This window comes from Notamacropus eugenii, chromosome 3, assembly GCF_028372415.1.
Source record: "Notamacropus eugenii isolate mMacEug1 chromosome 3, mMacEug1.pri_v2, whole genome shotgun sequence".
Taxonomy (NCBI): domain Eukaryota; kingdom Metazoa; phylum Chordata; class Mammalia; order Diprotodontia; family Macropodidae; genus Notamacropus; species Notamacropus eugenii.
In genome coordinates this window covers 488774595-488793746 of record NC_092874.1, presented here as the reverse complement: position 1 = coordinate 488793746, position 19152 = coordinate 488774595, and the positions used below count along the sequence as shown (strand labels likewise).

The following is a 19152-nucleotide window of genomic DNA, read 5'->3' as shown; positions in this document are numbered from 1 at the left end:
TCACAGAGGTCTTCCCACACTTCCTGGCCTGCAGATTGGGTAGTCAGTGGGATGGTGGGGTTTAGCAAGGGCTTCCCTGAGCAGCCCTCACATGGCCAGACGACGGCAGCCTGACCCCATCTGCATACCCACCAGCTCATTCCTCTCCTGCCTTTTTACCCTTACTGCTGCTGCTGTGCCTGCTTGGATCTTTCTTCTCTCCATTTTCCCTGCAGCCCTCTGATGCCTCCTAGACCAGCTTGAGTCTGGCCCAAGTGCTCTGTCCCCCGTGGCTTTTCCCTTCCCCTGATCTCCTCCATCTCTCAGAATGGGCTGCATCTGCAGCACTTAATTCAGGAGTATTATGCGTAGTATAATTAGGTAATGTTTATGTAGTAGGTGTGTGTATTTCTGCAATTACAGTTATTAAACTTTTCTTTTTTGTGAGCTGGGCTGAACCTCCTCAGAGACAGCCTGTTGTAGTGACTGGGTAACTGGCCTTGGGGTCTCTGACCCTCTCCACAGTTCTGCACCAGGCAGCTCTCTAAGCCTTGGAAGGTGCAGAGGGGTCGCTGACCTGCGTTGGGAGAGGGGGTTTTCCTTCCTACTGGTGAAAGCACAGCCCTCCATGCATTATACTGTGTGTGCGTGTGCATGTCCATGTGTGCATGTGTGTAGAGGGCAGGGCACAGAGCCTTGTTGGGTTTTTTGAACCTGAGTGTTTCAGATTTGACTTCGTCTGACGCCCCCGCTCTTGGTGTCTGGCTCTGCCTGGGCTGTGCTGATGCCAGGCTGCTCTGCCCCATAGGGTCCTTGGCTTCTTCCTTCTCTGGTTTCCTGTCCCTTGCTGCCTTTTCCAGAAGCCTTCCCCTTTGGCCTTGCTGTTCCTGTTTTGTGTCTGGTGGTGTCACACTTCTCAAGGACAGGGACTTGGTTTATTTTTCTTTGCTTAGCAGGGTCTGGCCCATCTCCAGTCAGTGCTTGGTAAAGACTTTTTTAGACCAACAGTTGCTGACCCTTGTTCCAGCTTTGGCTCATTTGCAGGTTGGTCGGAGATGTTCTCTGTGTCGATAGCAGCGCCTCTCCTGGGCACTTTGCTGGAGCCTTCCCGCCATGATGCCATCTTGCTTGTAGCCATTCAGCCCTGTCAGAGCCCAGCCCACATTTATTTCTCTGTCTCCATGAACACCATGGGAGACATTTGTCAAATACCTTGATAACCAAGATCTAGGGAAATGGGCGAAGGTGCTGGGCTGAACATTTTCGTCTCAATTGTTGTTATTATTTTTTAAACAGCTCTTGCAAGTTTAGGCTATGAAAAGACATGTGTGTTATTCAACTGTGCAGCATTAGCAAGCCAGATCGCAGCGGACCAGAATCTGGATAACGATGAAGGATTGAAAGTCGCTGCTAAGCATTATCAGGTAGGCCGGATGTTCCCTAGCTGACCGTGACCTCAGCATCTCGAAGCCCGTGCACAACCTATGGCTCCCTTCCATCGGATCTCTGTAAATGTACTTGTGTCTGAAATGCCCTTGAGGGAGGGGTATGCTTGGAGGCTGGGCTCTCCCTGACGAAAGGGACCCCCTCCTCCCCTCAGTCTGTCCCTGTCTGAATAAGTGCCTGTCCCTGACAGGTTAAGCAGCCTTTCATTTGAAGACCTCTGGTGGGCGGAAACCCCCAGCCCATTCTGTAGACACATACAGGGTATATTTTAGGGCTGCTCCAGTCTAGACCACCTGGGCTGAGTCTTTGGCACTGGCTTCACAAGAGCACCCCTTGGCTTGCTGAGGTCATCACTCCCTCGCTGCCAGGAATAGAGCTGTGGCCTTTTCCTCTTTTTTTTAGTTTTGATTTTTAAAATGTTGATTTCTTTTCTCTCTCCCTCCCTGCTCTGAGAAAAAGAGCAGCAAAGCCTTTGTAGCAAATGTGCCTCATCATGCTAAACAGACTCCTCCCAGATGTGTGTTGGGGCTGTAAGCTCAGTTTTCACGTGGACAGTCTCGGGCAGGTAAAAGTGGGGACTTCTAAACCTCTTTGAGAGTCGCTACTCTCTTCCACTCTATGGGTATGTGGCTCCTCCGAACCCCACCGGGGACATTGGGGTCCGCTATTTCTACCACAGGGAATGTCCCTACGTCTTCTCCATTCTCTATGGTCTTTCGTATTCCCTTTTCCAAACTGGACTGTGGCCCTGGACTGTCTGACCAATGGAACGTCCAATAAGGAGGCGCAGAGGGAAGACATGGTATATGCTCTCCTGCATCACCTTTCCCGGCTGCTAAATGGAGCTCCGAACCTATTTTTTCTCTACACTCCTTAACTTTCTGCTCGCCAGGGCTCTCTCCTCCCCTCTCTCCGTTCCCATTCTCATTCCAATCCTGCCTCGGTCTCTCCAGGCCTTTCAGCAGGCTCTTAATCACACCGAATATCAGGAAATCTAATAAGCGGTCATTTGTTCTCCCACCACTCCCCATCCTTCTCTTGATACTCTGGTGTGCTCGAGCCATGGAGAGACCTTCCAAATCCTGTTACAAAACTTTCTCGGAGGTCATTTAACCCTATAGTGGCCCCTGCATTCCTTGTAAAGTGTCTTAGCCCAGACCTCCTGTTCCTCTGGCTTTATTACTAGCAATTGATTCCCCATCCCTGCCCTTTTCCCATGGGTATGGGAAGCTGCTCACTCTTTCTCTCCTTCCGAATCTAGGATTCGGGACTCGCAGTCTTTCATAGCCCCTTCTGGGTGTCCCACCACCCAGGATTTCCGCGCTTGTCCCTGTTGGACGTGCCAGCTGTTCCGCCTAGAGGCCGAAGGGCTACCCGAGCCTTCTTACCTATCGTCCAGGTCTTTGGTGATCATCCAGATAAACATGTTGAGAGAAGAGACTTTCCAGAGTCGAACAAGGGTTAGGCTTTATTCAGGGTCTTAGTTACGTATCCATATGCAGGGTGAATTCTTCCTCAGGAGAGAGGAATCCTCCTCCTCCCAAGGGGCAAGGATCATACAGCAAGAGGATGGGAGTGGAAGAGGGGAGGGACCCTCTTCCCTCCAAGGGCCCCTCAGCACGAAGACCGCCTTCAGGCTTTCCTGTCCCTACTTAAGCTCTCCCGCCGCATAGTTTGCACGTGAATACCGTGCATGCTCCCAGCCCCTAGCTAATCAACAATAGGTGTGCTCAGACCACGGGCCAATCTCAAGGGTGGGATGCTCTCCCCAGCAAGTTTCCCACTGAGAAGAGGTGGAAATGCATGAGATAGCCCAGTGTTTCACGCCTCAATTCCCAGCTGTTCCCTGGGGGGCCTCGTGAGAACTCTGAGGTTTAGAAGTCCCCACTTTTACCTGCCCGAGACTGTCCATGTGAAAACTGAGCTTACACCCCCAACAGATGTGTATCTCCTGCTGCTCTCTCTGAGGAGGTGGGAGTGTGCTTCCTCCCTGGTCATTGTGCCAACCCCAGCTCTGGCCACTTTGGTGGTTTTTTTATGTCATTGTCTCAGTCGAGATGGTTCTCCTGGTTCTGCTCCTTGAATTCTGCATCACTTGACAAATCTTTCCAGGCTTCTCTAACACCATCCCCTTCATCATTTCTCACAGTCCTGAATTGTTCAGCATTCCCCACTGGAGGGGCTGGTACCCCTACAGAAAGCTGCTGCAGATATTTCCGTAGCTACAAGTTCTTTTCTTATTACTCTCTCTGGAAGGGGGGCAGGGGGATTCCTAGTAGGTCACAGGTCATGGTGTCTTTGGGGGAGTAGAGTTCCACATGTTGCCACCCCCCAACTCCTCCCTGCAGCCTTTCCTTGCCCATGGTTCAGATCCTTCTTTGTCCTCTGAAAGCCCTGCTCTCGACTTTACCTCCCTCCATCAGCCCAGGCCATCCTGACTTCAGTCTCCCATGCCATCTGTGATCCCTTTGGGGCAGGAGGAGACAGCTAAGTAAGATCATCCTCGCTCTCCCTGGCTCTTTCTCCTCTAGTCCCTAGATCCTCTGGCCTGGATTCTCGTCACAAGCATCTATGTGCCTCTAGGTCATCTTCCCTTTTTTTATTTTTTTTATTTTTTTATTTTTTATTTTTATTTTTAATGTTTAACAATCACTGCCATACCATTGCGATTTTATCCCCCCCACCTACTCCCCACTACCCCCCTCCCTCCCCACGACTGCATACATTTCTGTATAGATTCTACATATACTTTCCTATTGAATATATTTTCACTATAGTCATGCTATGTAGTCAGACTAAGATAAATGAAAGAAATCGTATAACAAATCAGAACATGATACACAAACACATACACATACACAAACATGATCTGCTACATTATGTGAGTGACTTCCATATTTCTCTCTCTGAGTGTGGAAGGCATTTTGCCTTGAGATCCACCATTGGGATTTTTTTTTTTTTTTTGGTAAGAAGTTCTTGTGTTATTACAAAAATCTAAGTCTACCAGAAAAAACTCTCACACACTGTGGTCATTGCTGTGCATAAAGTTCTCCTGGTTCTGCTCCTTTCACTCAGCATCAGGTCATATAAGTCCTTCCAGGCCTCTCTGAAGTCTTCTTGTTCATCATTTCTTATGGCACAATAGTACTCCATTACATTCATATACCATAATTTATTCAGCCATTCCCCAATTGATGGACATCCCCTTGACTTCCAGTTTTTGGCAACTACATAGAGTGCTGCTATAAATATTTTTGTACATGTGGGACCCTTTCCCATTTTTATGATCTCTTGGGGATGTAGTCCTAGTAGCGATATTGCTGGGTCAAAGGGTATGCACATTTTTGTAGCCTTTTGGGCATAGTTCCAAATTGCTCTCCAGAATGGCATCTTCCCTTTTAAAAGCAAAACTCCCTCTCCCGCATCTAGCCAGCATTGTACTTTGTAACAAAAGAAAACCCAATAAAGCTCAGGAAAGAGCAGTTGAGGGAGTGAGGACAGTCCACCTTCCTTCCCTCCTTCCCCCCCAATCCTTAGTTCTCTGTCAGAAGCAGAGAGGCCTCTTCCATAGCTTCTCAGGACCAGGTCTGCCTCTTTTTGTTTACGTTGTTGTGTTCTGATTTCTGCTTTTGTCATACAGTCTCAGTTCTTTTTTCTCCCCCTCCTCAAGATGACGTGCAGTCTTACATGGGTTCTACAATACATTCTTTTTCAAAAAATTTAATTAATTTTTTTGTTTTTGGTTTTCAACAATCACTTTCATAAGTCTTAAATTGTCTCCCCCTCCCTCTCCATTCTTTCCCCAAGACAGCTCTACATGTACATTCTTATTAACCACATTTTCACATTAGTCATGTTGCATAGAAAAATGAAATGAATGGGAGAAACCATGAGAAAAACTAAACCAAAACGAAACATAACACAAGAGAAGATAGTCTGCTTCATTCTACGTTCTGATTCTATATTCTTTCTCTGGAGGTGGATGGCATTTTGCCTCAAGAGTCCTTTGGGAGTGTTTTAGGTCCTGGCATTGTGGTGAAGTGCTAAGTCTTATCAGAAAGAGTCCTTGCACCCCATGGCTGTTACTGTGGATAATGTTCTCTGGTTCTGCTCATTTCACTCAGCATCAGTTCATATGTAAGCCTTTCCAGGTTCCTCTGAAGTTTGACTGTTCGTCATTTCTTATGGCACAGTGGTATTCCATGTTGTTCGTATACCACAACTAAAATATACTTCCAGCTCTTACAGATCAACCTATGGTTATTTCTCACTGCCCAGTAATAGTTCATCTCATTCTTTTGTCACAAAATGTGCAGGGGACACAGAACCTCTCTGCCTTTGCCCTGCCTACTAGTGGCATTTCCTGCCCGTAGACTACTTCCCAGCTCTGCCCCTTCTTGATCATCCTGAGCAGCTGCCTGGATGTGAATTGGCGTCATTTCATTTCTCTTTGTGGGTTGGTGTCTTTTATCATGTGGTCTGTGAAAGTCACAGTTTTTCTTTTGGAAACTGTCTCATTCGCCCACTTTAAACAACTGCTAGATTGACTGTTGGTCTTAGGCGTTTGTGCTCGTTTCTCTGTGTCTATTGGATGTCAGACTTTTCCTCAGAAATATTTGATGCATTGATTTTCCCCCAGTTGACAGCCTCTTATCTTAGCTACATTGATTGGATCCATCTGCAACTTTTAAATGGGAGGTAATTGAAATGATTGATCTTTTTAAAGATTCCAAGCTGGAAGAAGTCTGCTGCTACGATACACTCTTTTTACAGATGGAAAAATGGAATCTCAGAGAAATGGCTGTTACTGTCCCAAAGTCCCAAAGTGGCAGAGATGGGAGGTGAGAATATCTCCATTATTGGGGAGCTCAGCTCTGGGGCATTATCTAATTTAAACCCCTCAGCCTTCCCTTCACACTTGGAGACTTGTGGCTTCCCTGTGTCTCTGTTGCCTCAATTCCTTAACTTTCTTCAGCTCCACCAGCTAAAGCTTAGCTTTGCCTCCGTGCCACCCACAGGGACATCATACTGGTGTCCAGGAGCCTGGCTTTGAATCTAAGCTTGACTGCTTACTCTCTGTACAGTGACCCCTAGAAAGGGGGAGCCCTGAGGTCTCTCAGGCTTTAGGTTTGTGTTTGCACCTTGGATCCATCCAGCCATGTGCCACACACTGCCCTAAGTACAGGGATACAGCCCCTTCGTGCAAGGAATTTATTCTCTGTTGGGTGTGTGTATGTGTGTGTGTGTACATCTACAGAGAGAAGGCAACTGCATCCTGCATGGTTAGGGATGGAGCACACCAACAGTTGGGACCAGGAATGATGCCTCGGAAAAGGCTTTGCTTGGGCTGTGTCTTGAAGGAAGAGAGGGTGTCCGGGACAGAGGAGGGACAGTGGGGCAGGCAGGACTTCGCTGTCTGTATGTGATGGAGTGTTGGCTCAGGGGAGTGATGATCAGGAGACTGAAAAGTTTGGCAGAGGCTGGGTCACCGAGGCCTTGGGACACCCCACACAGGAGCCTAGATTCTGCCCTCATGGTCCCATTGATTGAGGAGGGGGTCACATTTTCAAATGTGTGCCTAAGGAAAACAGTGTTGGCAGCAGTAGGTAGCAACTTAGGGCAGGCTGTGGCAGTGATCTTGGTGAGAGATGATCGGACCTGGCCAAAGGTGGGAGCTGTGGGGAGTCACATTAGTGAGGTGTTGTAGGGCAGCTGACTGGGTGTGTGTGTGAAGGGAAGTGAGGAGCCCAGACTAATGCTAATGAACCTGTGAGCAGACTGATACCTGCAGAAGTCACTGAGTTGGTGGGGAAATGTAGCAACGATGTGTTGTGCTTGGGATGCCTGCAGCCTGAGGTGGCCAATAGTCAGTTGGGGATGCCAGCCTGGAGCTCAGGAGATGTCCTGGGATTGCATGGCTAGATCTGGGAGTCATCTGCATAGAGATGCTATTTAAATCCATGGGAGCTGATGAAGAGAAAGGAGCTGAGGACAAAACCTCGGGGGGCCCCCAGTGAGGGGGTGTGACTTGGATAAAGATCCAGCAAAGGAGATTGAGAAAGAGTGATCAGACAGTGGGAGGAGAACCAGGTGAAAGCAGGGTCCAGCAAACTGAGAGGGTGGAGGTTCTGAAGTAGGTCCTTGGAGATGCCCCTCGGGGTGTGTGAGAGGAGAACCTTGAGTTTCTCTGTTGCCTGCGAGTTGATGGTCCTCCTAACTCTCCCATCATGTCAGTCTTTGACAGTTAGAGGCTGCAGAGAGGTCAGGAAGAAGAAGGCTGAGCATTGAGGAAAGGACTATCAGCTTTGTGGATTAAGAGACCCCTGGTAGCTTTGGAGCAAACAGTTTAAGAGGTGATTTGACTGATGCCAAGAAACATAATCAATTTGACTGACCCATCCAATAAACTGCACACAGCTCTTTATGTCTTCAGAAAAATGTTAATGCTCTGGGCTTTTACTGCATCTGCTTGTTGATATAATTTGGCCTTGAGTTCACAAGATTTGAATGTGTAGCTGTTAATTCTTCATCATCTTGAAGCTTTCCACTTCTGTCACATCAGCACACTTCTGAGAAGTGTTCGCTTCCCCAAGCCTGGCCTTGGTGGAGTTCCTGTGTTTCCAGTGAGGTTTCCAGGCCACTGACGCTGGTTTATCTCTCTATCTCTTATATCCATTTCTTAACTGGAGGAGGCCTGTGACCTGGTACAAGGTGCATTGTGGGATTCCATCTCCATTTGGGAAATCCTGTAATTCTGGAACAGTTCTGTTTTTAGAACATTGTTTTCTTGGTCAGAAACTGTCATTCAGTGGGGATGAGACACCTGGGGCCATTGGAAGGGAGAATTCCTCCAAACCTTTTTGGGGGTAGCTGGGAGCCCAGCTCTTCAGGGCTAATGGGTTTGGTCTAGCTGTGTGGAAACTGCCTTCCTCCTGTGATCAGCGCCCCAGTCTTTGTCTTGTCTTCCTTTCTGTTTTCATGCTTCTTCTGAAATCAGGTCCCTTTGCTTTGAGCAGCAGGACCTGGTGGCTGTGTCCCCACTGGAGCCATACTTGACCCGCCTGTTTCCTGTCTCTCGTGAGCTTTTTCAGAACTTGTACCGTCCTTGGAATGAGGAACAGGGTCTAGCACCACGCCAAAGGAAGGGCCAGGGTTGGGGAGGCTGGCGTGGTGTACCAGGGCCCCAGGGAAATCATCACCCTGATGGCACCCTGCCTACTTTGGAAGGACAAGCTCCTGGGCTTTGTCCCTGGGCCTCAGTCTCCACCTTTTGTATGCCTCTGGTTGCAATATTTGGCTTTTGTAATTAGGCTGCTCTGTCCACAAGGGTCTGCAACCCACAAAAGGCCTTCTTCTTCTTTTGCAGTTTGCTAGTGGTGCCTTCTTACACATCAAAGAGACAGTTTTGTCTGCATTGAATCGAGAACCTACTGCCGACATAGCTCCAGATACCACAGGCGCCTTGAGTATCATCATGCTGGCCCAGGCCCAGGAAGTATTCTTTCTCAAGGCCACAAGAGGTGATTTAGAATTTAGTCGTGTGTGTGTGTGTGTGTGTGCACGCGCGCACGCATGTGTGCATATGCTTGCGAAGTGCCTTCCCTGGTCTGGCATGGGGCAGCCCTGATGCAGGGTAGAGCCATCACTCAGTCTCCAGACATCTCCTGTCCACCTACTGTGTGGGTGCTAGACACCAGAGAGGCCAAGGCCTTCAGTGAGCTCACAGCCTAGTTGACAGGGACCTGCACAGGGTCAGGGTCTGAAAGGCCTCCTGTCAAAAGGATCCTTTGAGGAAACTTGGGGATTTTAAGGTGGGGAACGAGCAGAGGTGAATGAAGATTTGAACTCAGGTCTTCCTGGCTTGAAATTAGATCCAGCTATCTCTCCATGACACCAAGTCTTCTTAAGACCTTGCATACTGGCGAAGCTTGCCCATAGGGGCACGTTTCTAATACTGCTTTCTTAATCTGGCAGGCATAGATTATCTTGGTGAAGCAAAAAGAATATTAAATTTGAAGTCAGAGTTCAAATGCCAGCTTTAGACTGGGTAGGGCCCTCCATCTGTGATGTCCCCTTGAGTCAGCTCCCGGGTCCTGATGCCTCCAGCAGCTGGGATAGGGGAGAGGGGGCTGTTCTCACAAGCTAGCCCCGTGTAAAGTAGCTGAAGAACTTTGCCAACCGCTGGCCCGCCATCTCTCGTGAAGCTAGTGACTGGTGTCAGGGACAGGCAGCGAGCCTGCTGAGGTGTCTCTGCCAAGGAAGCTCAAGGCAGGGCTGTGGAGCTGTGCTTGGGCACATGTGCGCTTGTGCGCACGCTCAGGCTCACTCCTGCGGAGGCGTAGAATCGCTCTTCATTCGATGCCCCTCTGCTGCTTTCTTTCAGATAAAATGAAAGATGCCATCATTGCAAAACTGGCCAATCAAGCGGCGGATTATTATGGAGATGCATTCAAGCAGTGCCAGTACAAGGACAATCTACCCAAGGTTAGTTTTCCTGGCCTCGGAGTCATTGATGGTGCTTTGGTCTGCACATGTTGCTGAACACTGGCTGAGGGTTCATTGGGAAGCCACCTTTGTGGAACTTGGGCCGTCTGGGCACATTCAGAGACTTGCTTTTTATTTCAATTGTGGGCATACCTTTGTCTTTGAATGCTTTCCTAATCTGTTTTTTAAGTTCACACGTTCGTTTTTTTCTGGAAACTTCTTTCTCCATGTCTTACCATCTTGTCAAATCAAGGAATTGCAGGACTTTGGATTCCTGGAGGATTGGCAGGAGTGTGAATTCTTAGTGTGCTGATCTGCTCCCATTTTCTTAACCCCAGACCTCACCTTGTAGTGTCTTAATAACTGGACCAGAATGAAGCCGGTCTTTGCTTTTTAGGATAGGAGATATGTGACATGGATTCTGCCAAGCTCTGCATCACGTTAGGGATTTATTGTGATGTCATCAAACAGACTCTGGGCTGTGGCTTCCATCTAGGATTGAGGGGGTCTTGACAATCTGGCAGCACTTTTTTAGTCAAGCTACTAAGATTTGACACCAGACTTTACGTTTGAAAAGAATGCTAGGAACTTTTCCGAGAGAAACCTAGAAACATCCTGAGAGTCTTAGGGTCATTCTTAGGCTTTGTCGTACAAGGTCATTCTTAGGCTTTGTCATACGTGATAGAAATCACTGTGTTTGTCCAACAGTCTTGTATAAGGATGTGAAGAGCAGTCCTTTGTACCTAGAGTGCCACCATGAGCTGGGCAGGTGGGTGCATCACCTTGCACCAAGTCCTCAGGAACGTCTCCATGTGTACGGGCTTGATGCTGCAGCCAAGCTGTGGGGGAAAGGCAACCCTGAACGCTGTGCCTCAGCTTAGCCAGAAAAGAAGGAAGGAGGGATGTCTTTGGGATGCTGGGAGACTGACGCTGGGCAGGCTGCTGGCTCTGCCCTATCTTGCTCAGGCGAAGTACCCCTTGGACTGGGCCTGGTGAGGGACTGCATGGAGCTTTGGTCTGTGCTCACCAGGACCCTGAGGCATTTTCATATTGTCGGGATTGCAGGTAGTGATTGAGGAAGCAAGGCAGAAAAGATCCTGGCTAGCAGCTCAGGTTTAGAATTTCTAGTTTTTGTTGTTTGAGTGGGATAGGGGCGGCTTTCTGTGGGGCCGTGTGAGCATGGTGATCCAGGACTTCAGGATCCCAGAGGGGCCTTTTCTTCCTGTGTCTCAGGCATGCCTTGGAGTCAGGCTTCTCGACAGAGGGCCTGCCTCTCCTCTGTTGAGCATCTGCGGGCAGTTGTTTGTCTGCTGGGTGCGGGTGTGTGTGTTTGTGCATGTGTATACGTGTATGGGAGTGTGTGTGTGGGGGGGGGGGGGGGAGGGCAGTTGGGGTTGAGTGACTTGCCCAGGGTCACACAGCTAGTGCCTGAGGCCACATTTGGGCGCAGGTCCTTCTGACTCCAGACCCAGTGCTCTGTATGTCATGGTGCCACCTTACTACCCCCTTGCCCTCCTCTTTAATCCCGTGACGCTGGGTCACAGTTGTCTCAGCTCCCGTGAGGGACGGGGAGCCTTTCTTTCTCTTTTGGTCCACTTGAGTTTCTCCTTTATAAAGCATTCGTTGCCCTCGTGGCTTGGTCACAGTGAGTTGTGAGGCTAAGACTGGCCCGTGAGAACTGTGGAAGAAGAAACCCCTTGTCAGTCTCTGGGCTGTCATGTCCAGGGCCATTGTTGGTGACTTAGCTCCTCTGGCCACTTGTTGCCCGTTCTTGTGTCCTTTTTCTTCCTGCATCTCATTTTGTCTGTGGTGGCTTTTGTGGTTGAACTGGGCCCTTGTTGGCCTCTCTCTTTGCAGGAGGTGTTCCCTGTCCTGGCTGCAAAGCACTGCCTGATGCAGGCCCACGCGGAGTACCACCAGGCGGTGCTGGCCAAGCAGCAAAAGAGATTTGGGGAGGAGATCGCCAGGCTTCAGGTGAGCTGGCTGCCTGAGGAATGGAAGGCCCAGGTGCAAGGACCTCAAAGTGGCCTTTTTTTATTTCCAAAATGCCTCTTCTGCCTTCCCTCTCTCATAACAAAGAATAAAAATGTGGATGAAGAAGCAGTTTGGCTGAGCTGGACACTGTATTTAGCATTCTACTCCCATAGTCCATCCCTCACCCCCGATGATGAAGTGGAAGAAGGAAGAAGGAGCATGTGGTTTTCCCCTGCTAGCTATGTGTAGTTTGTGCGTCTGGCCTCTAGTCATTAGAATCCTAGTCTTGCCAGGCATCCCCATGGTTCTCTGATGACCCTGTGTTGTAGGGGCTGCCTGTAAACCACCCCCTGCCCCCACCATGTTCTAGAGAAGGGCACTGTGTCTCCAGCAGTTACTTTACTGGGGTCACAAAGGAACTATTGTAGACTCCCAAGCCAGGGCACTATGGGTGCAGTGGTGTCTAGGTGGGAGAGCTGAGGAGAGAGGGAAGGAGCCTTCACATAAAAACAATAGGTGGCTCTTTGCTACCCCCACCCTCACCCCATTCTTGGGTGGACCTCAGGGACTGGGGTTAAAGTTCCAAGGGAAGGGAAGGGACCAGGCCCTAGGCCTGGGCTAAGGAAAGGCTGGGACAGTGTTCCCCTTTGTACTTGTGTGACTTCTGGGCCTTGGCTTCCTCCTCTGTAAAGGGTAGCAGGGGCTCTGTTCCCATGACATTTGGGAAATGAGACACTTTCTTTTTAGGATGTTAGTGAATTCCAATTTCCAAGCCAGTTTACAGATAGACCTTTTTTCCTCTTCCCTCCACACCTCTTTTGGACCCATCCCTTGGTGGGGAGGACTTCCTCAGTATGCATTAGCAACCCCTTTCTCTGACCCTCAGTACAGCCAGCTCATGGCTGCTCCTTGTGGGGCCATGCTCCTGAGTGTTCTGTGGACTAGGCACTAGACAAGTTCCAAGGGCTTGTAAGTGGCCCGATTTCACTGGGCCATTTTCTTTATAGCATGCAGCAGAGTTGGTTAAAACGGTGGCATCTCGGTATGATGAGTATATCAGCGTGAAGGATTTTTCTGACAAAATCAGCCGTGCCCTTACAGCGGCAAAGAAGGATAATGACTTCATTTATCATGATCGAGTTCCAGACCTTAAAGACCTGGAGCCTATTGGCAAAGCTACTCTTGTGAAACCTACACCCGTCCGTGTGCCGCTCAGTCAGAAATTCACTGGTAAGCCAATCTTTAGAAACCTTTAGCCTCCCTGGAGCACACTTTGTGCCAGGTCCCTTTCCCAGTTGGGGGTGGATGGCACTGCAGAGCTCGTTCTTGGAGCCATTTGTGGCCATCACTACGCTGGGCGTCCTCCCCTCCTCACTGACTACTGCAGGCAACTTTTCATCACCCCCTGCCATAACTCTGACTTCCTTCACCCCAGAGCTTGGAAATACCCAGAAAGGGGCAGGCAGGTTTGGGGAGCAGAACCAGGCTTGGTCTCACTGATGGTTCTGTTCTGCTTATAGACCTGTTTGAGAAGATGGTTCCGGTGGCTGTGCAGCAGTCTGTGGCTTGCTCTAATCAGAGAAAGGCGGATCTGGTGAACAGGCTTATCGCCCAAATGAGAGAATCCACCAATTTGGCCAATGGGTGAGTGTGGTTTACCCTGTTCTGACAGGATCACCTTGGTGCACCGTGCCTTGCCCCCATCACCTGGTCCAGCCCTCTGGCCTCCCAGCCTCCTGGTCCTCCATCCCCTCCCCTTCTACTCCTGTCACTGGGGTCCTGTGATCTCCCCTCCTGGACCCTCTTTACTCTTCTGATTACCCAGACAGGCTGCTGTGCGGCCTGTTTTGGGGCCCCCTACATCCCTGCTCCTCTGACCCGCTTGGCTGAGGGCCTCCTATCTGCTTTGGCCCCATCTCAGATTCCCTCCCTCTTCCTCTTCTCCAGTCTCTGAGGAAAAGACGTGTGGTTCCCCCATTCTCTCTCCTCCTTGCTTTTTGCACTTCTCTCTCCTCTTCTTCTGCCTCTCATTGCTGGTTATTCATCCATTCCAGGCCCCCCAGGCTCAGTCCTGGGCTCCCTGCTCTCTCACTTGATGACAGGTGGCCCCCAGGTCTGTCTATCCCGACCTTCCTCACACTATTTTAGCCATCACGGAACCTCCCCCTTTGGGTGGTCCCAACAAATCATGTTCTTTGCAGCCTCACTGTTGGCTTCCCCTTGCCATGTGTCTGACTTACTGTGTGGGCCTCCTCATCTCTGACCTAGATCATCTTGGCCTCTTTTCCTCTTGCTATCTGGGCATGTCTGTTAGCCCTTCCCCACCATCGTGCCTGGGTGCCCTCCCTGCACTCTTCCTGTGCCAGTCTTCCAGCTTGGCTCATGGGCCCTCCCAGGCAGAGGCCTTATGTTTCCTCAGAGTTGGAGATTGGGGACTTTGACCCCTGTCCTCCAGCACAGGGCCCACCTGGCACCTGGAGACATTTGTAGGTTAGTTGCAGCCCTCGGAGCCAGGTGGGAGACCAAGGGAAGGAGGCGAGTGTACCAGGCCTGACTTCGTCTCATTTGTTGGTGCCACATCCAGCCAGGGAGCCCTGGATGCTCTTGGTTGGTGGTGTGATTCATGTTTCCTGGGCTGATCCATCCCTGAGGAAGTGGGATTGATGAGAAACAGGCGTGTGGTCTTCCCCTGCTAGCTATGTGTAGTGTGTGTGTCTGGTCTCAGGAGAGAGGGAGTGAGGGTTCACCCCTGGGCAGCCAGGACCAGCAGGGGGTATCCTGGGTGCTGAGGAGTGGTGAGGCTGTGGCCCTGAAGTAGCAGGGTTCAGAGGCTGATTTGGGGTATAGGACCTGTAACTAACTGACTTTCCTTCCTTTGCTGTGTCCCCTTTCCTCCATCCTCATCAGAGTCTATTTGCAGATGCAGCCGAGCTGGATGTTCCCACGGTGTGCGTGCACAGGTGTGAGCCTGGCTTTGGCAGCTTGTGGCAGCGCCTGGGCTTTTGCTTCATAGATTTGGCTGTCTTAAACGATTGCACATGGAAGACGTGAGTGTCTAACGTTAAACCCCTCCCTTCATGGGGTGTGATTTGGCATCGCTTTTCTCTAGGGTCTTGGCTTCCCTCAATCTGCCTGCAGCAATCGAAGATCTATCTGGGGATACTGTTCCTCAGTCTATTTTGGGGAAATCAGCCTCTGTGGTTGAACAGGGAGGGATCCACACGGTCGACCAGTTGATCAAAGATCTGCCTGAACTGCTGCAGAGAAATCGAGAAATCCTTGATGAGGTAAGTTGTGCTTGAGGCTTTCTTGTGAGGATGAAGCGGGGGCCCTGGGATGTGGGGGAAGGTGGGTCTCAAGGGTCCTGGACCACAAGCCGGGAAGGCGTAAAGTCACTTAGCTTCTCAACTCTACAGTGGAAACTGTTACAATGTTGCAGGCTTTCAGGTGGAAGGGGCCTCACCCCAGACTGCATAGACTCTTCCCCCACATTGGGCCCTGGCCCTGCTTGAGCCCTCCAAGGATGGGGAGCCCTTGTCTCTGGGCACTTGCAGATTTTCTCTCAGACAACTTGGCTTGGCTTTTTAGTCACTTGCTCTGAGATCTGCCTACTGGGTCCTGCTCCACGTGTCCACCTTCCCCTCATCTCAGGAGTCTCCCTCTTCTGTCAGGTCCAACTCCCCAATCCCCCAGTAGTCAATTGCCACCCTGGCTGCCCTTCTGTGCGCATTCTGGCAGGTCTAAGACCGTGGCCCCCAAGATAGGACTGCAGGAACCAGGGCCAAGGAAGGGCACTGCCCTCTCTGCCCGTGCCTGCTGCCCTCCCAGCACTGTAGTTCACCTGTAGACCTCATTTGGAAGCTAGATCCTGTCATTTCATTTATCTCATGGTCTCTCTGGGACCTTCCAGCTCCATAGGATCTGTCCCCTTTCTAGCAGCAGGAGCAGCTTCTGGGCCTTAGCCTTGTGAGTCATCCGCACCCAGCGCACCACCTCACTGACCGGCAGAGGGGCAGATTGAGGGGGTCCAGGAATCCTGGGAGCATCATCATCAGGCCATAGACAAGCAGAGGAGTAGGCTCAAGCCTTCCTCCCCCAAGGACCTTAGTCAAGTTAGGGCCCCTTTCTGGGCGTCAGTGTCCTCCCTGGTAAGATGGGGAGCTTTGAAGTAGAGGGTCTGTAAGACCCCTTGAAGTGTCTGTCCTTTTTATTGTTTTGGACTGGGGCAGCACGGGATCTGGCCCATCCTTTTGAGAGAGCCTGCTAGCTAGTCCATGATCAGAGCCCTGCGACCCTTCCCATTACAGGTGCTCCCTGATCCATCTTCAGGCTTCTCCCAGGTACCCTGGGGCAGAGGAGAAACTCGGCTTAGAGCAGAAGTCTCACCCTTAGCCTGCACGCTTAGCCATGGGCTCATCTGGGCCTTGGCCAGAATGGTCAGAGGCCTAGAATGGCACAGCCTTGACTCAGAGAGCATGAATATCTGTGAAGACTTCCCATCTGTTATTGAATGATAGGGAGTTGAAAAGGGGCAAGAGGTGGGCAGGACCGGGAGGCCAAATGGAGAGAGCTGAGTTCAGGAAGCCTGGTTCTCAGCGGGGTGGAGAAGAGCCCCAGCTTCTTGGCTGGAGGTCACTGTGATAGGGGCTGACGCTTGTGTTGCCAGGGATTGGCTGGAGGGTTAGATGCAGGGTCCAGAAGCCCCCTGCCTGGCAGTATGACCCTGGGCAAGTCACCTGGTCTCTGTGAACCTCATTCAGCAAGATCTGCTAAGCCCTGGCTGTGTTGGTATTGTGTGTGCTTGGGACAGGGGGTGAGCTCAGGTCCCAGCTCTGGAGGAGCTCATAGAGAAGACCACACCTGATATCTGAACCCCAAGGGGACCAGGAAAGGGCACCTGCAGAGGAGGCATGATGCCGGCCACCATCGCTGCTTTTGCAGAGCATGGGCCGGGGGAGGCTGGGAACGACAGTAGGGCCTTCTGTGCTGGATCCTGCAGGGGGTCAGGAGCCTTGGGCATCTGAGCAGGCAGAGGAAATAGCAGTGGCTGCTGCGGAAGTGAGCTCATATGCCCAGGTCAGGGGGAGGAGGGGGTATGAGAAGGTGGCAGAGTATGGGGTTTCTAGTGCTGGGTCACTGTGTGTCTGCCCCTCCAGCTGAGGTGGCTGGTGGGCTCAGCTCTTCTGTTGTCCCCTCTCTTGGCGGCCCTTCCTCCTGAAAGGGAGCTGTTTCCAGAGCTTGGTGTTGGTCTGCCCAGCCAAACTGGCTATGTCTTGGAAGGGGCATTAAATGGAGGCTGCAGGGTCCGATGCAGGACGATAGGTGCCCTCCTAGACCAGAGTGTGACAAGTCTCATTATTTCTCTAGTCGTTGAGATTGTTGAATGAAGAGGAAGCCACCGATAATGAGCTGAAAGCCAAATTCAAGGAGCGCTGGCAGCGAACGCCATCCAACGAGCTCTACAAGCCTCTGCGGGCAGGTGGGACAGAGCTGGGGGGAGGGGCTGGTGCTCTTAGGAATGCTGCCTTTCTATGGTAGTTTGGAAAAGTGGCAAGGGGAGGTGTGGCCCCCTTTAAATGAGATATCCCGGCTGCATCTTTGTGGAACCAAGGTCATTGTCTGTGACAGAGGCTTTGGGGGGCTGGGATCGGACCCAAATGTTTGTTGGTGCTGCTCCCCTCACTCCTTTGACCCAGGGAGGCGTCAGGGGTTGGTCCGGCTGTGTCCAGATTTCATCGGATGGGTCAGACTTTGTAGATGCCTGGCACGTTGTCCGCAAGTGCCGCCTTCATGGGTGCCCCCCTTGGCAGTTGTCAGAAAACTCTGGCCTCAGTGCCCGACTCCCTCCTGAGCCTGGGCTCCTCCTTCCTGTCCCCCCTAACCCACAGCCTTTGGGAGTGGAGGCAAGGTTTCCTAAGGTGGGACTTGGCATTCCGGGAACACGGCTCTTTGTTCCTGTTTACAGAGGGAGCCAATTTCAAGGGTGTGCTGGACAAGGCCGTCCAGGCTGATGGACTTGTCAGAGAGCGCTATCAGTCTCACCGTGACACCATTGCCCTGCTGTGTAAGCCTGAACCTGAGCTGAATGCGGCCATCCCTTCTGCCAACCCAGCTAAGACAATGCAGGGCAGTGAGGTGAGAAGCTGCTGCCCCTGGGGTGATGCCCAGAGATGGGCCCTGTCCTCACACGCTCAGGTTCTCTGAAGGGAGACAAGCCCCAGAGGACCATGGTTGCTGGGGGGGACATTTGGTCTGGGAGTAATCCTAAGGACAAAAGGTGAAAGGGGCATGAGGAGGCGAGGTGCCCTCGATGACCTCATGTTCTTTCTGATGAGCAATGGGGACAGCTGTGGAATGCCCCAGCTCAGTTCGAGGTGGCCTCAAAGGCATCACCAGAAGTGTTGTGGAGGATTTGGCCCTGGAGTTTAACTTTGGCAGAAATGGGGTCCCCTTGGGGATCGGGGTGCAGAAGGAGGAGGGGCAGGTCGGAGCACCAAAGGCTGGACTCCCCCTGGGAGGGGGGAGCGACTGGCTGGCTGGTCCTCGACTGGACAGTGCAGGTCCTGCCCCTTCTCCATGGGCTGATGGGCTCTTGTCCCTTGGTTCAGGCTCTGCCCTTCCCATCGCTTTCCTCCCTGCACAGCAGGGAGCCTGTAGTCAGGCCCTGCCACCAGGCTCTCCCTCCTTAAGGCCTACCCTCCCATCCTCCATGCTAGGTCCTCAACCGAGTCATCTCCATTGATCCTCATCATCTCCCTGGGTCCTGATGACAACCCTGGGAGGTCAGTGCCTGGGTCACCCAGTTCAGAAGGGCCTGGAGCTGGATTTGAACTTGGGACAGTGCTATGTGTTCTGGGCCCCCTCAGCTGCCTCTCTACAGGGTTGTGTGTGTATTGTCTCTCCCATCAGACTGGGACCTCCTGGAGGCCAGCGACTGGCTTCTGCCTTTCTTTGTATCTTCAGCCCCTAGCAAAGGGCCTGGCAGAGAGGGCTCTTTATGTCAGTGCTCCTGGTGACTGACAAGCGATGTAGCACAGGCCCTGCCAGAGAGGGTTGGACAGCAGACACTAAGCAGGGGACAAGACTGACACTTAGTAGGTCCTTTGAGATGACTTTTCCAGAAAAACCATAGCAGGCGCTATTGCTTGTGTCTGCGTGACTTTGCTGCTGCTCCCTGTCGGCTGCACATCTGGTGATGGGAGCATCAGGCCCAGGCCTCGCCCTCCTTGTTCTGAAGATCCCTCTTGAGTTTGCCCAGAAAAGGAGGTG

At 51.4% G+C, this 19152-nt stretch overlaps 1 protein-coding gene across 2 annotated transcripts in view; it reads left to right on the top strand.

The window, feature by feature from the left end:
• PDCD6IP (programmed cell death 6 interacting protein) overlaps positions 1 to 19152 on the top strand; it is a 31779-nt gene that overhangs the window by 4315 nt on the left and 8312 nt on the right. The window contains exons 4-12 of one of the 2 annotated variants that reach the window (XM_072599244.1): positions 1276 to 1403; positions 8792 to 8945; positions 9809 to 9909; positions 11767 to 11883; positions 12891 to 13113; positions 13404 to 13527; positions 14993 to 15170; positions 17251 to 17362; positions 17849 to 18018. In XM_072599244.1, the coding sequence (XP_072455345.1) occupies positions 1276 to 1403; positions 8792 to 8945; positions 9809 to 9909; positions 11767 to 11883; positions 12891 to 13113; positions 13404 to 13527; positions 14993 to 15170; positions 17251 to 17362; positions 17849 to 18018 (1307 nt within the window). Of the gene's footprint in view, positions 1 to 1275; positions 1404 to 6170; positions 6267 to 8791; positions 8946 to 9808; positions 9910 to 11766; positions 11884 to 12890; positions 13114 to 13403; positions 13528 to 14992; positions 15171 to 17250; positions 17363 to 17848; positions 18019 to 19152 lie in introns of those variants that run through there. The other variant, XM_072599245.1, reaches the window with a different exon arrangement.